The 17,583-nt window shown below is 38.1% G+C and overlaps 1 protein-coding gene across 2 annotated transcripts in view; it reads right to left on the reverse strand.

Annotated features, from left to right (window-relative positions):
• Nucleotides 1–1,733: 1,733 nt before the first annotated feature.
• The window catches only part of UBE3D (ubiquitin protein ligase E3D), a 136,714-nt gene continuing 120,864 nt past the window's right edge, over nucleotides 1,734–17,583 (reverse strand). For both annotated transcript variants that reach the window (XM_090280526.1, XM_090280527.1), the window contains exon 10: nucleotides 1,734–2,210. In XM_090280526.1, coding sequence (XP_090136652.1) covers nucleotides 2,190–2,210 — 21 coding nt within the window. In that variant the 3' untranslated portion in view covers nucleotides 1,734–2,189. The remainder of the gene's footprint in view (nucleotides 2,211–17,583) is intronic.

The following is a 17,583-nucleotide window of genomic DNA, read 5'->3' on the forward strand; positions in this document are numbered from 1 at the left end:
GAGGGGGGCCACCGGGTGGAGGGGAGCAGAGGGAAAGGAAATTGGGACAAATGTAACACTATAATCAATAAAATACATTAAAAAAAAAAGAAAGAAATGAAGTTTCTATGCAGTTACAATATTTCGGGGCAGCCTCCACTGAACCCCATCAGTCACCAAATCTTGTTTCTCAGATACATCTTCCATAGCAGTGGTTCTCAACTGGGGTCGATTTCGGCAATCAGGGCAATGTCTGCAGACATTTTTTGGTCACAACTGGGGAGGGGCTAATGGCATCTGGTGAGTTGCCACTAAACATCCGCCAATGCACTGAAAGGGACCAGAATGACATCCCCAAATATGCAACTTTGGCATAAGAAATATTTTGAACTAAAGACAATTGAGAGCCAGCAGAAGGAGAAAAGCTTTTTACTTCCCCTTAACTGCTTAAAAATAAAGTATAAATTTCCCTTTTGTAAAGTGTATTTATAGTTATAAAGGAAATTTCCGTTTGTAAAGAAGACTTTTATCATCTGAGAAACTCTTACCTGCACTAGCAGACACCCCTTAAGAACCACACATTTCCTTCTCTTCCCCTCCTAAAGCTTGCCTCTCCCTGCCTAGAAGCTCGAACTTCCTTTTTCTTGGTTTAGCCTATGATGGCATATAAACCTGAATCCTCTAACCATTTCCTAGTCTCATTTCTTTTGAAACTCCTTAGCAGATGTATGTAACTAAAGTTTTCTTTTTCTGTTGTTAGTTAGCCTGTCTTTTATCAGTTTGGGTTGCAAGCTGCAGCCATTGAATCTAGGGGGGTATAGTAAAAGATTTTTTCTTCTCAACAGCACAGGACAGTCTCCCACAACAAAGAATGATCTGACCCAAAATATAAACAGAGCCCAGGTTGAGAAACCTTGCTCTATACCAAGAGAGGACAGACAGAAATTGAAAGCATGGAAAGTCAGCAGGGTGTTTGGGAGTTTAGTAGCTTAAGTGAAGCCAAACAAATTCTCCTTTATGGCTGTGAGTTTTGGACATATTACTAAGAACTGCAGTGTCTCAAACTGTGCTTAATAAAATGACTCTGTGGGACTAAACAGATGGGGTTTATTCCTAGGTCAGTGCACCAGTTACAGAATTGAGTGCTACACCACTGCCTTGTTGGCAGGATGCATGTTTTGGTTAAACTACAGGGAAGAAGAAATCATGAAAGTTTTAGCGAATCACAATGCCAGTGACACCTGTGTTAAGTTAGGAAATTAAGGGACAGAAAACTCATATTTTTTTTTGTTTTTTTTCTTTTTTTTTAAAATAAAGAGGTAGAGGTAGTCTGTCAGCCAGAATTAATGCTAATAGGCTCAACAAGCAGCAAGTATAGCTGCAAATCCAGACTGTCCTCCTGAACGCACAATGGCAAAGAGGGAGCTGCCTGGCTCCGATCCCAGTTTGCACCTACTGTGTGATAATGGACAAGTCTCAGACCTTCTCTGTAAAATCAGGAACTGGCCTGTGCTCTGGGGGATTCCCTCTAATTCTGTTGTTCTCACTCAATGACTTCCTCACCACCTGCTTTGGCACTTAAGGACTAGGACAGCTCTGCAACATGATGCCAGTGAGGTACATCTATTGATTTGCAATGGTATTGGCAAAGGAAATAAAGAACAAAAGCAATACATGCAGGTTTGCATAAATGGGAAAACCTTTCATTTGATAATCATTTATTCAACACTTATTTACTGAGCCTCTCCTCTGAATAAAGTATACAAAATTCTTTTTTTATTTTTTTAAAATTTGTTTTAAATGAACCCGAGAAGTTCTTTGAAAATTTATTTCCAAAGATTTATGGCAGTTAACATTCAATCCCACCAACGACTTCCCTCTCTGCAATCTATCCAGGACAGATGGGTCTCCATGAGCTAATGTCCTTCCAGGTGGTGCTGACAAGCACATATTTGAATATTCTTCTCTGTGGAAAATAGACGTAACTTCTATAGTTATCTCAACCTGCTACTGTGACTTTCTTCACTGCTTTGATTTTACAAAGATTTGAAGTTAACTCTTCTCTTAGAGAGGCATACAAACAAGTATACTTCAACGCAGAGCTCCTGTTCTGTAGCTCTGGTTCTTGTCTCTGTCACCACTGTTCACTGGGCCGACGCCGGCCTCCCGTAGGCTCCGTGCCGGGGAGAGGAATGCTTCGGCTCCCACAGTTACATCTTCAAAAAGGCCACCTGGAAAAGGAAGAAACCCACCCAGTGCTTAACTTATATAAGCAATGAAATGGCTGAATGCACATCAAATCAGGTCATTATGGAGGCACACTGATCTAAAAAGGAAAAGGACTCTGGCCAGACATTGCCGCTTTACAGAAGGAGCCAATTAGTCCTTTAAAAATGAATCATAGGGTTATTCAAATGATTCACATGCACTTTAAAGAAAAAAAAAATAAAAGTTTTAATTGACACTAAAGTTATATTGCTGTGAAGTAATGCAGTTCTCGTTCACATTGGTTCAAACGACTGCTTGGAACTTCCACAAGCAGAATTCTGCATCCTAAAGATTCTTGGGAAATTCCAGCTCCTCATCACTATCGGTAATTATAGCAGCCTCTCCTCAGGTCACGACAATGCTTTTAATCACACTCAATTATATTTATTGTTCCTGTCAGCAGCAATCAATCTTAAAGCTTGGTGTTTAAAAAATTTTTAATTCCTATAGGCCTAGGTACAAAGCATTTCCAGATTACTTAATAAGGCCCAGATCAAATACATCTAATTCCACAATTATTTTAAAAAACAGAGAAACAAATATAATAAAGTCAGTCATAGATACTTAGAAAGTTTTAGTTCAGAGGTAATAATAAATTGGGGACTGTGCCAACATCAGGCAGAAAGTGGAATGTAGATTAGAGAGAAAGATGGGGAAGAATGGGAGGGTTGGGAAGGTCATCGTAGGTCTTTCTGGGGGAAGTAGAAGCATTCTACTCTTGGACAATTGGTTCTTAAAGTCCCCAAATGCAGCCAGCCAAAGGTGTGTATTTAATGAACCCATTAAGGGGAAAGGAAAAAGGAAGAGTCATGCAGGGCAGAAAGCATCTGCTTTCTGTTGAGTAATTCAGAAGGATGTTACTCTTCATACAATGCTGGTAAGAAAGGCACCTGCTGAGTTTCCCTATCAACTTCCTGTTTGTATCAAGTTCTGCAATGAGAACAGCGAAGTTGAAGGAGCAGACAAAGAAGAAAGGTTAAGATTCCTAAACAAAATGTAAATGTGAACAACTGACACACACCTCAAGGGCTTATTGTGAAAATTAAATGAAATAATAGTTATGAAATACATGTATTTCTCTCTCTGGCCTCTCAGATAACAATGGATAGTTGGAGTCCATAAAAATTTCAGATGAGAAGGGGCTGTTTGAGAGAGACCAGCTAGGTCCCTTAGAGAATGATCATGGAATTTCAGGGGAAGGGAATTTAGGCGCCATTGAATCTCACTTCCGGTTCACTGTGCAGTGTCCCCTATCAGGTGATAGCTTCTAGAATAAGTTTACAAAAGACCTTCCAAAGAAGACAAGTCCACTACTAATATTCAGAAACAGAAAGATGGGAAATGAAACTAGTGATCTCTTTTTTAATTCTGAAATTGCTATGTTATGAAGGATTCCCACCAGGAACTAACTACTCAGAATAACAATGACACTGATAAATGTCATCATAAAAGTGGTTAAGAACTTTAGCTCTGGAATCATACAGACCAGTGGTTCTCAACTTGGGGTAATTTTGCCTGCCAGATGACATTTGGCAAGGTCTGAACATACTTTTGATTGTCACAATTTGTGAGATGCTATTGGCATCTAGGAGATAGAAGCTAGGGATGCTGCTAAACATCCAATAACACACAGGACAGCTCTCCACCCCCAAGAACGAAATTATCAGTTCCCCAAACCAGCAGTGCCAATGTTGGAAAAAGTGGCAATTTAGATACAAGATTTTAGAATTACATCTCTCATTTAATAGCTGTGTGACTTCCCACAAGCTTGTTAGCCTCTCTGAGCCTTTCCCCATCTGCAAAATGGTAATTATAACAGTACCTACTTGAAACCTGTAAAACATTTTAGAGTATATGAAGCTTATTTTGATTCTTTCATCCTCAGCACAGTCCCATGATTTGAAAAAAGCAGGCATTTGAACATTTGTTTTACAAATGAAGAAACAGAAGCTCAGAAAAATTAAGTGACTTGCTCAGGATTAAAAGCTATGAGTTCAGTGACGGGCTCAGGAAGGAACTGATTCCTAATGCATGCTTTTACAGATGAGTGCGATAACACCGCAGTGGTTTCGGGACTTTTAGTCTCATTATTCTTGCAGATAGCAAAGATTTATTTTCTTTCGCATGCCTGTGAATTTGAACTCAAGATGGACAACAAATACATAAGAAGCTAAGCTGATTAAACACAACATGGAGGAGCCCCCCCACAAAAAAAAAAAATAAATAAATAACTTAAAAATTTGACCTAATATGTCTCTCTTCATCTCTAGTTTTTATAGTTCCACCTGCTAGGTACATTAGATATTTTTTTGCAGGACTTAATAACAAGAATCTGCAATCATCCTTGAGAACATATAACATACAATGCATTTTAGCTTCTCTTTATTTTAAACACCGTGAGTTAACTTTCAAATACTGATTTTCTGTTCTCTGGCTTTTAACCATGACAGGAAAAATTGCTTTCCCTAACTGCCGTTTATTTTGAGAGGATAATTTTATTTTGTTCTACTACACTGAGAGAAACCTCTATTTCATCTTTTTTAGTTTTATTCCCCAAAGTAAAAGTTTTAAGGCTTTTCAGAGGATATGAGTACAGGTACAGCTTCATGCTCCATTGTTACATTTCTGGAATATATAGTTACAAAAGTATAGGTAATTATTAAAAACTAGGGAAGACAGGGCTATTTCATTTGGCTATGAAGTCTGACCTTCTGTGTGTCCTGAATTTGGACACATGGGAATGAAAAGGACGAGAGAAAGTGAAGACATCTAAATATAATGTCTCTGCTTTGAGTCACCATCTAAAAACAATCTTCCTAAACCACAATGAACAGAGCCAGGCTGATGTAATGAGAACTGCTAAGTTTGTAATGCTTCAATATATTTGTTAAACACTTTTTAATGTTCTTTTATCTTAGTTAATGTATTTATATTACTAAATTCTATTCCTCAACATAGATTTGGAATTTCAATCAATAAAAAGGTATGCTGTCAAGGCAGGCCACACAAGATAAAATTAGCATTTTATAAAAAGCTACATAACTGCTTTAGGGTGTGCTAAACAAGGCAGATAAAACCGTAAAATACTGGAAAATGTGAGTTTCATAATAATTGCAGACTTTCTTAGGAAAGACTCTTTAGAACAAGTCGCATAGCCATACACAATTGTTCCGTTTAAAGGGTACTGTAGACTTAAAGAAGTAAATATATAAAACCATGCCTTAAATATGTATTTTTGTCTAAGTATGGCTCATGTTCAGTAATGTTCTGAAATAGGATGCTTTTATGGCATGGAAAGGAGGATTTATACTTTATATTATAAGCTACAGTTTCTAGGATCAAACTTCATTTACAAAATAAAGCAGACAATACAGATGTAAATATAAAAATAAAATAATTTTGACAAGCATTTATAATATACATTTGGCATCTTAAATGACATTGGGATTAAGTAACTGTTATGAACTTACTCTTCAGCCTTGTCAGGCCCATGTGGGTGACACACAGACTCAACTTTTTGAGTTGGGTAAACAGTATAAAATATTTGTTTCTCGGGCCCGCAGGCTGGCTTCATTCACTCAGTTCATTAAACATTAAGTATGTACTCTGTCCAGTGTCCGTCCCATCACAGAGCACACCAAGAAGAGGGCATTCCTTCAAGAAGCTAATGTAAAAATGGGGACAATAGTCAAGTAACAAGATGATTCTAATAAGATGCCACAAGTTTAAGGCAGGTGTGCCTTGTGCCTGTTGGCAGAAAAAAAAAAAAAAACTACTCTTAAGTTATGAAAGGAAGGAAGATTTCTGAGTTAGTACCCTGAAAAAGGCAATTATTACTCTAATTATGAATAGTGTGCTAGCAAGGAGAGGCAACAAAGCCTGGCATGGCAGAGAGCAGCACGTACGTCTTCCCAGTAAGAGGTGCTGGCCTGCTAACTGAATAGTAGCAAAAAGGAAGGATGGAACCAAAGATGTGAGAAGCCACACAGCGCAGAGGAACATCCTATCCCTCTAAAATGACAATTGTGTGTACTCATCACTGGGGACAGAAACACTACACAGAGGAACATCAGTACAGTCTTCCAACTCCAGAGTTCTGTACAAATTTTGTAAGCACCTTTAGAAAGTAGGAGACAAAGCAGTAACATGGCTGTCTTTAAATTAATTTCCATCTAACCCTGTATTTTATTTAAGCCATGTGTGCACTGTAAGAATTCACATATAAATAAAAGCCTGTTGGTTTTCATTTTTCTGGGACCCAGTTAAACTAAGCACAACTGTTTCTTAGTGGACATGTAGGTCCAACGCTAGCACTTGGTGAAGCTCCAGGAGAGAGGCGTGTCGGGGAACAAGGACTGCTGCCTCTTCATCTTTAGATGGGGCTGAAAATATGGAAAAATGCAACTGTTGCTGGGTCTTGATCCTATTCTTCAACAAAGCAACTAAGTTCCAGATATAATCTTCTCATCGCTCCTTTCAGAACAGACGGATTATGGGAAGTATTGTTGGCACTGGAGGGTGCTGTTGTAGTGAACAAGCGATTCTGATGCAATCACTGAGACTCCCAGTTACATAAAGCAAATCTAGCAACTCTGCTCTGATAGCAAACCCATTGGAGCAAAAGTTTCTGTGACAACAGTCTTTCGATGTTACATAAAAATATATTGCCTCAAGCACAAAACATATTTGTTAAAGGACGTAATTCTATGATTCCAGTGTGTTAAAATGCATACTATAAAACAGTGCTACATCCCACAATAAATACACAATCACTCATATATGAAAATGTCCTCTTAATTTCTCAGTCTCATGGAGTGTCTTCCCGAGGGAACTGGGCAGAAGGGAGCCAGTGACGCCAGGGCAGCTCCAGACGAGAACGGTGCTTTGAACATCACCACTGCCCTGCCCTGCTGGAGACAGGTCTCTGACCAGAGTTTATTCAGAAACAGAGTTACTAGAGTTCAGAAATGGAGCAGTGTTTTTCTACAGTATCAACTGACTGGAATATTTAGCAGCAAAACTGTTTTAATAAATAATATTTCAAGGAAGCTATGCTCATGCTTATCTGTCTTAAGGTTCAGAAGCATGGGTATTGAAGACAATATATTTGGGATAATAGTGTAATTAGAAATTCCAGGAGGAGACAGGAACCTACATGGGGAACATATAGCTTTCCATAGCAGATGAGTAGCTTTTGTCATCTAAATAGATTTATTTCAGTGATATTTTTAAATTCCTTCCCATTTTAGTTACGAATATTAATTCTTTTAAAAGTGACATAACCAGGAAGAAAGTTGTTTCATCCAGATAAAAGACTTTCTTTCTGCCTCACTGTCAAGGATGGATGAGGGTCTAGCTTGTGAGGCTGTGGTTGTTAACAGTGGGAAAGTGCCATGAAAACACTGCACAGGCAGCAATGAGAGGCTGGAACGGGAGGTTCTGGGGCCAGGACTCTTCAGTGTGTGCGTGCAGCGCTCTGCCGAGCAGGAGGAAAGGCATAGGCGATCAACCCCACTTTTTAGGGAAAGGGCTAAGGAGGGTCATATTTGCCTCTGTAAACTACCCCAGACCATTTTATTTCATACCTCTATAGCCTTACTTCTGTTTGTTGATATTCAACAAATTCTTTACTGCAATTATTAAAATTTAGAGAAATACAGTAAGCAATACAATTCTTAGAGAAATCAAGACTTGTACTACTTACTGTATTTTGTTTAACAATGGATTTATGAATATATTATAGACAAAATTAGAAAACAGAAAAGCACAAAAATTTTTTTTTGCAGTTCTATTACTCAGCAGTAACAACTATTAACATTGTGGATTTATCTTTCTAGACTTTTATTTTTTATGTATAACTGAATATTTCTACACATGCTGCTTTTTAAAACAAATCCTCAACTGAAGACATGCTTATTGATTCTAGAGAGAGGGAAAGGGAAGGAAAGAGGAAGAGAAACATTGATGTGAGAGAGAAACATCAGTTGGTTGCCTCTTGTACATGCCCTGACCAGGGATGGAACCCACAACCCAGGCATGTGCCCTAATGGGAAATCAAACTAGCAACACATTGGTCTACAGAATGACGCTCCAACCAACTGAGCCACACCAGCCAGGACCATCCATATATGTCCTGTTTTTAAAAAAAATTTACTGAATTTATTGGAGTGACATTGGTTAATACAATTATATAGGATTCAGGTACACAATTCTATAATACATCATCTGTATATTCATTGTGTGTTCACCACTCCAAGTCTCCTTCCGTCACCATACCATGGAATACTATTCAGCAATAAAAAGCAGCGAATTGTTCATAGGTGCAACAACTTGGAAGAATTTCCAAGGAATTAGGCTACATTTAAAAGGCCAATCTCAAAAGGTTCCACACTGAATAATTCCATTTATATAACAAAATTTCACAAATAGAGGATAAGATAGTGGTTGCCAGGGCTTAGGGGTGGTGAGGAGGGGAGAGAGGGTGCAATTATAAAAGGGCAACTGAAGGGATCTTTGTACTGATGGAACTGTTTAGTGTCTTGATTGTGCTGGGAAAAACACAAACATACACAGGTGATACAATTGTATAGAACTTTACACACTCACACACACGTACAAATGAGTGTAAGTAAAATGAGGAATTCTGAGTAAGATGGGAAGGACTGTACCATGTCATCTAAACAGATTTACTTCAGTGATATTTTTAAATTCCTTCCTATTTTAGTTGTGAATATTAATTCTTCTAACAGTGACATATCCAGGAAGAAACTCATTCATCTGGATAAAAGACTGGTTGTGATACTGTATTACAATTCTGCAAAATCCTACCACTGGGAGAAACTGGGCAAAGTATACAGAGCAGCTTTCATATTACTTCTCACAACTACAATAAAATCTGCAACTATTTCAATAAAGATTTCAACTAAAAATCATGCCATAATACTTGGCAAAATGATCTTGTGTAGTTTACTTCAATCCAGTTACCTTTAGATGTAGCTTTGGGAAGCATTATTTAAAGTCTTGCTCACATTGATGTTACAGTCAGTATATCACTGAGATCTCATTCTCCTCTATGGAATGACCTGAGCAAACCGGGAAGTTAACTTGGGAGTGAGCCCTGGAGCAGATGGCTACAGTGAGACAGGGGACCACTGCATTTAACATGGGCTGGGCGGACAGTCTGGTATTAAACACTTAGGTTACACACAATAGCACCTTAAATCTTAGGTTCTATGTTAAGTGCTTATTGTAAATAGCCCCATAAGCATACGTTTTTGCTTTTTAAAAATTGTCCTGAAGTAAATAATGAAGAAAGATTCTGTTTTTTTTTTAAACCTAAAATGCCATAGAAAAATTTCCAGATACATAATAGGCATTTAATAAGTATATTTTTTAGACTGAACTCATTAGACTAAAACTATAATTTTCATCTTTAAAGTAATATTACATTATAAAAGACTTAGGGAAACAGGAAAAAAATAAAAAAGGAACATATGCTGTAATTCCCTAACATAATTATTACTTGAGTCTATTTTCATAGTTTTAAGATACATTTTTATACTGATTATCCTATCTACATATTTTTATATCATTAACATTTTTACATGCCTCTTAATAAGTCTTTATTTTTACTTTAAAATCTAGAAAATAGTCCATCATAACTTACTCCATTAAAAATTAAGTTGTTCCCAGATTTGTTAAGATCCTAAATAATAATAAAATAATTATTGTCATGTTTATAGATTTTTTCCATATTTTAGTATATTCCCTTAGGGCAGAGTCCCACAGATGGAATTATTAGATTTAAAGATATGAATATTATTATAATTTGAGGCATATTTTTTCCAATGAGCTGTATCAACTGGCAATGGCACCAGCATTTGGTCTTTCCTTTAAAATAACTACTAATTTAATAAAAGAAAAATAACATCTCAATGCTTTTTAAATTTATTTAATTGCTATGAGTTTAAACTTTTGCCAAATGTTTGTTTAGCAATTGTTTTTCTTGTGAATTGGTTAATTGTGAGTTCATGTCCTTCTTCTTTACCTACCAGGAAGGGGTTTAATTTTTTTTTTTTTTTAGTAGTCTGTATAAGCTCTTCAGTAAATGTTAATGTTTCTTCTGCAGTGAAGAAATTAAGTGCCAGGCATGGGTTCATCTGACTAAATCCTTACAAAATCCACTTGAAGTAAAAATCTAATTTAATTGTGCCCCCAAATTATAAGTGAGGAACGGAAGTTCAGAGAAGCCCAGTAACTTTTGCTCATCGCTATAAGCTAGTAAAACAAGGCTCGGTTTGGAACCAGGTTTTTGTTTTGGAGCTTAGTGTTCATTCCATCACAAAAGCTCCCTTCCATCTAATTACATGACAGATACCTGCTACAGTAACTCTGACTGAAGAAAGAAGCCAGGCTATTCCAATTATAAGCCAGGCTTAGTAGTGTTGGAACGAGAGCCAGGCTCTCTATTTTTAAGAAGAAAGTAGATTATCTCTTTTGGATTAGGTGGAAGAAGGAGAGAGAGAAGATAGAAAGGCAAAATAAAGCCCTTCCAGTAATAAGAAAATAATTCTTTGATTAGAAGAGAAAGCTTCTGGCAAATGAGGAGAGCCAACAGGATAAATGAGAAAGTGGCCTGAAATCTCAGAAAGGAATTTTTGCCCATAAGTTTAGAAAGCAGGATGAATTATACTGGTCTAGTTTAGCCAGGTCAGTAAAGAATTTATGACTCGGAATAGTTAAATAACAGTTAAGGACTGGTGTGAAGGGCATCAAATTGTAACCGGATGCTTATTTTCCTTAGCCATTACTACACAAGCATTACTTTGAAATTATAATATTTAAAAACATGCAAATCTTCAAAGGAAAACAAGCAAATATATCCATTTTTAAATAAACACCATTTATTTCTTAAGCCTGTTATTTGGAATTTTGGCAAATAAACAGTGACCATAAAACTGTAATTAACCTATTTTTCAAAAAGGGGCAGAAACTGGTTTATGAGGATTTAAAACTACAAAACGAAATGAAAACAAATGCTTGTAGTGACAGAAGGACACATGTAAAGGACGGTGTTTTGTGATGTGTTACCAGGAGCCTCAGCTTCTCCCTTTCACCCCTGTAGAAAGCAAAGAGGGGCCCTTTTATACAGAGCTGCTCAGGGAGCTTCTCTAAGTCACGACAGCTTAGGGTTTGGGACTAGGAAAGGACATACTGTGATGAAAGTGGTAAATGTACACCCACATCGAAGCCCCATGAGAAGCCAGAAGAAACCAGGTGGGTACAGGAAGGTGCAGAAAGGGGAACTCATAGATAGACAGGAAAACCGGAGATGAGAGTACCTGGAAGAGGGAGAAAGCAAAACAGATTAGTGTGAGAAGGCACCACTGTACATAGCTGCAGGCCCTGGGAGAGCAGAGATCCAGGCTCTGGACTAAGGGAAGCTGAGATGCAATCCCCTCCCAAATGCCTACAAGCTGATTGACGCTCAGAGGCTCTGCTTCTTCCAGATCTGCCCACTGGTGGCTGTGGGGATTAGTGATAAAGGCCATAAATGGCCCAGTAGGCCTGAGGACAGCTGAGGTTCCCAATAATGAAAGAGTTTATTATTACTGTAACTATGCCTAAATGTTTTATGTAAATGGTGCTACAGATGTGTCTTTTTCTGTCAGCTGTTCATGAATGAATCCTTGTTTACTTATTTTTAAGGGAAGAACCACAAATGGCTTGTATGTATAAAGTATCCAAGGCTTAAATAAGGTTTTCTTTTGCTTATACTATCCTAAGTAACAATAACATCTACCAGTAGCAGGTACTAAAATTGTAGATATTGCTAATGAGAAAGAACTGCAAACTTATGGTATTAGCAAAAGAAAAAAGAATGTATATGGCTTGGTGTAAAATATCACCTGCTCCTTAAAAATAACTCCAAGCCCAAGGATAGTAGGGTAGGGGGTCTCCAAAGGTGTGCAATGGGTGATGGCCCTGCAGGTTCAAGCCAGCACATCCTTGGTTACTGACACTTCTTAGAAATTCAGCTCTAAATCCAGGATTACTGTCTAAACCATGGGTTTTTAAGGCATGAGACATTTTGGCTGAATTTACAATGATTAGGTCATTCATAAATACATCCAACAGTAACGAGAAAGAGGACTCTGACTGATTATTCATCAAGACACTGTAAAACAGTGAGGATGAATAGATGGATATAAGTTCGACCATAACCTCTCAATCATTAGTGTATTTCCTTGGGAACAGGACTTTTGTAGCTACTGGAGCATCAAATACTTGGATATGACTGACCAAAGCTCAGCTATATTCTGTCGGGAAATACCAGCCTCCTTTAAAATCAGCTAACTGCCATAAAATGCTGGCCTCTGGTTCATTATGAAGCCAGGATGTTGCCATCTTTCCACAGAAAGACAAGTTCTGTGGGCTGGCACCACCAATGGACAGAAGAGCCTACATACTTCAGTGCAAACCAAGGCTAGCACCCAATAGAGCTGAGAGAGGCAGCCTGGCGCAGGGGGAGGAACACGTGTATTTTCCAGATAGCCCAGTCCGCATGCCTTAGTTTCTTCATCTGTAACAAGGGGTTGGCTCTTCCCTTCCGCCAGTTGGTCAAGGATTATATCAGATACACCAGTGTCTGTGGCTGGTCCCAGATAGGCTCTCCCTCCCCCAGACTCATGACTAGGAAAGCTTACTTAGCCAAAAGCCTTCCTCTACCTGCCTAAATGGGGTGTGAAGTTCATGACTGGTGAGCTGCAAAATTGACATTAAATTCTAGGGGTCCTTTATAGCAAAACGTGAGATAATTTCTTCAGGATTAGAGAAGTTCTGAGAGGAGACACAGGAACATAAGCTGTGGTCTGATAACAGGAAGGACTACATCTTTCCTAAGTTATAAAGCCATGAGAAAAAGTACACTGTATTTTCATGAGGAGGGGAGAACATTTTGAAACTCATATATTGTTTTAGGTGTCTTTAACACACCTGAGCTGCTAAAAGGCTGTGAGCATAAACAAGTATTTCATTGAGTCTGCTGTGCTCTCAGAACTATTCCATTTGGTATATTTAAAGAAAGGCCTGTGGGTACTTCTGAGAAATGTTCTCTATTTTCCATTGACTTGGGGGTAAACATTTCTTTGGAAAAAAGATATACTTTTAATTTCCTCAAGTTTTTTAAGGTCTTCACCTTTTTTCCTAAGGTATGAGAAATGGATGCAAAAGGTTCCCAACGGGGGTCTCTCAGGATGGAATTTTGGATAATGAAGACCCAGTACGAGATAAGCATATACAATTTCATTTTCTTCCTCAAGAACCCTAGGTTCATAACATTAGTGGATGCTAATAAACTGACATGGAGAGAACAATGTTGGGGGCAGGTTGGGTCAGTGGGATACTCATCTTTTCATTCTGACAAACTTATAAAGAAACCCAGCAAGACAGGGCTCCTCGCTCAAGCCCAGTGATTCCCAGCAGCCACCCTCCCTGTTCTGCTTCTGCCAGTTAACCCATGACACTAACCATCGGTAGGGCATTTAACTATTTTTTCATTTGGTTTTAAATTATGAAAAATATCCAATATTAATTAGTAAAGAGAATAGTGTGATCAATTCACAATTATTACCTAGGAACAATAAGTATGAACTCATTGTCATTTTTGTTTTGTCTAAACCCCTGACACAGAACTCTTCAGAAACAAATTCCAGACCTATTATTTGTATAAAAATCAGTATGCATCACTAAAAGAGGACTGCTATAAAAATAAAACCACAATGCCGTGATCACATCTAAAATATTAATAATAATTTCTTAATATAATCAAATATCTAGCCAGTCATCAAAATTTTCCCAACAAGCTCATAAAATTTTTTAACAGTTGGTGTTTGTATAAATTAGAATCCAATATGGACCAAGTATTTGAACTAATTCATCTGTATTTTGTTTTTTTTTAATCTTAAGTTCCTCCTTTCTCCTCTTTCTCCCTTTGATTTTTATGTTTTGAAGAAATCAGACCTTTTTCCCATAGTGTTTTTCTTAGGTGAATAATACATACTATTTTTGTGTGTTTAGTATCATTATAAACTCATGGATTTAAGATATATGATATGCTTTAACCCACTGCAGTCATCATGCTTACTGATGCTTAAAGCATTCCATCTTTGTCAGTGAGAACTTCCTCAACCCGGAGCCCAAGTCCTATTGACATGAAACTAGTAGTTTACGAGGGGGTACCCCCCCAAAAAATGGGATTTATTTATAAAAAAATATGTATTTATGCTTACATGTTTAAACTTTAGTCTCCTGCAGCATACTCTCCATTTGATACAATACACCTATCAAGATTTTTTTTCACTGCTCAAAACTGTTTTTGAACTCATTGATTTTGATGCCTTTTAGTGCTTCTGCTGTTTTTTTGTTTGTTTGTTTGTTTCACCTCTTCCACAGCAGCAAAACGTTTCCCTTTGAGGACTTTTTTCATCTGGGGAAGCAAACAAAAAAAAAGTCGCTTGGGATGAGATCTGGTGAATAGCGAGGGTGGGGCACAGGGGTCATGGGGTTTTTGATCAAAACTGCTGAACACTGCTGAGCACAGGTGGGCAGGTGCCCTCATAGATCACCCATTGTGAAAGAGGTAAACACATTGAAAGAGTCTTCAAAAAAAATTTACTGAAGCCGAACACAACCTCTCACAACAACACCAGCTGGTACACTGGTACAGATGGGTTCCTAGAACTCTCACCTAGTGGTAGCCTGCACTATAAAGGCCCATCCCTCATATAAGTTTTTTCTTTTTTCTCTCTGGTACGGAAGGATTCAACCTCATCTTACACATTTCTTAATCCAGATATAGCATCAGCCATTTTCCTATAGAGCTTGGTTCCTTTAGTGGAGAATGGTACTTAGAGATAATAACTAGAGATTGCCTTACTGCTTACAAGCTCTTTGCACATGTTACCTCATGTATACACATATGAGCCACTGCCCTCTGGGGGCCTTTCAAAGATTAGTACGAAACACGGTGTTTCAAGCACCCTCAGATCCTGTTCAGAAACCAGATCCTAAATGACTTAGATATGAATCTTTTTGTCTAATTAACTAAAGAAGACATGTTAGGAAAATACCACCTAGTAACATTATTTTGTTGAACAGAAACTAAGAGCAAAGAATTCATTTGTATCTTCCTTTTCCACTGGAATTGAAAGGAAATAATTAAGTTCTATTTTATTACATTATTTTCTTTACTAGGGAGTACATTAATATTTAAAGATTTCATAATTTAAAACCAAACGAAAAATAGTTAAATGCCCTACCGATGGTTACTGTCATGGGTTAACTGGCAGAAGCAGAACAGGGAAGGTGGCTGCTGGGAATCACTGGGCTTGAGCGAGGAGCCCTGTCTTGCTGGGTTTCTTTATAAGTTTGTCAGAATGAAAAGATGAGTATCCCACTGACCCAACCTGCCCCCAACATTGTTCTCTCCATGTCAGTTTATTAGCATCCACTAATGTTATGAACCTAGGGTTCTTGAGGAAGAAAATGAAATTGTATATGCTTATCTCGTACTGGGTCTTCATTATCCAAAATTCCATCCTGAGAGACCCCCGTTGGGAACCTTTTGCATCCATTTCTCATACCTTAGGAAAAAAGGTGAAGACCTTAAAAAACTTGAGGAAATTAAAAGTATATCTTTTTTCCAAAGAAATGTTTACCCCCAAGTCAATGGAAAATAGAGAACATTTCTCAGAAGTACCCACAGGCCTTTCTTTAAATATACCAAATGGAATAGTTCTGAGAGCACAGCAGACTCAATGAAATACTTGTTTATGCTCACAGCCTTTTAGCAGCTCAGGTGTGTTAAAGACACCTAAAACAATATATGAGTTTCAAAATGTTCTCCCCTCCTCATGAAAATACAGTGTACTTTTTCTCATGGCTTTATAACTTAGGAAAGATGTAGTCCTTCCTGTTATCAGACCACAGCTTATGTTCCTGTGTCTCCTCTCAGAACTTCTCTAATCCTGAAGAAATTATCTCACGTTTTGCTATAAAGGACCCCTAGAATTTAATGTCAATTTTGCAGCTCACCAGTCATGAACTTCACACCCCATTTAGGCAGGTAGAGGAAGGCTTTTGGCTAAGTAAGCTTTCCTAGTCATGAGTCTGGGGGAGGGAGAGCCTATCTGGGACCAGCCACAGACACTGGTGTATCTGATATAATCCTTGACCAACTGGCGGAAGGGAAGAGCCAACCCCTTGTTACAGATGAAGAAACTAAGGCATGCGGACTGGGCTATCTGGAAAATACACGTGTTCCTCCCCCTGCGCCAGGCTGCCTCTCTCAGCTCTATTGGGTGCTAGCCTTGGTTTGCACTGAAGTATGTAGGCTCTTCTGTCCATTGGTGGTGCCAGCCCACAGAACTTGTCTTTCTGTGGAAAGATGGCAACATCCTGGCTTCATAATGAACCAGAGGCCAGCATTTTATGGCAGTTAGCTGATTTTAAAGGAGGCTGGTATTTCCCGACAGAATATAGCTGAGCTTTGGTCAGTCATATCCAAGTATTTGATGCTCCAGTAGCTACAAAAGTCCTGTTCCCAAGGAAATACACTAATGATTGAGAGGTTATGGTCGAACTTATATCCATCTATTCATCCTCACTGTTTTACAGTGTCTTGATGAATAATCAGTCAGAGTCCTCTTTCTCGTTACTGTTGGATGTATTTATGAATGACCTAATCATTGTAAATTCAGCCAAAATGTCTCATGCCTTAAAAACCCATGGTTTAGACAGTAATCCTGGATTTAGAGCTGAATTTCTAAGGAGTGGATTATGTCAGTAACCAAGGATGTGCTGGCTTGAACCTGCAGGGCTATCGCCCATTATACACCTGTACTCTATCCTATTAGTGGCCTCTGGGCTTGGAGTTATTTTCAAGTAGCAGGTGATATTTTACACTGAACCATATAGATTCTTATTTTTATAAGCACTATAGATTTTCAGTGTCTATTATCAGAAGTTAGAGTGAGGAAAATATATTTCTAAATAGAGAACTTAACCCTTGGCTGCTGTGGCTCAGTGGATTGAGCACTGGCCTGCGAATCAAGTGTCGTTGGTTCGATTCCCAGTCAGGGCACATGACTAGGTTGCATGTCAGGTCCCCAGTTGGGGGCGCGAGTGAGAGGCAACCACACAGTGATGTTTCTCTCCCTCTCTTTCTCCTCTCTCTAAAATAAATAAACAAGTAAATAAATAAATAAAATAAAAAAATAAGAATTAAAAAATGCAGAGAACTTAATTTTTTTAAATTAAGTAAAGATATTTCTGTAT

Source organism: Furipterus horrens, unplaced genomic scaffold (assembly GCF_987537825.1).
Source record: "Furipterus horrens unplaced genomic scaffold, mFurHor1.1.pri manual_scaffold_6, whole genome shotgun sequence".
NCBI lineage: Eukaryota > Metazoa > Chordata > Mammalia > Chiroptera > Furipteridae > Furipterus > Furipterus horrens.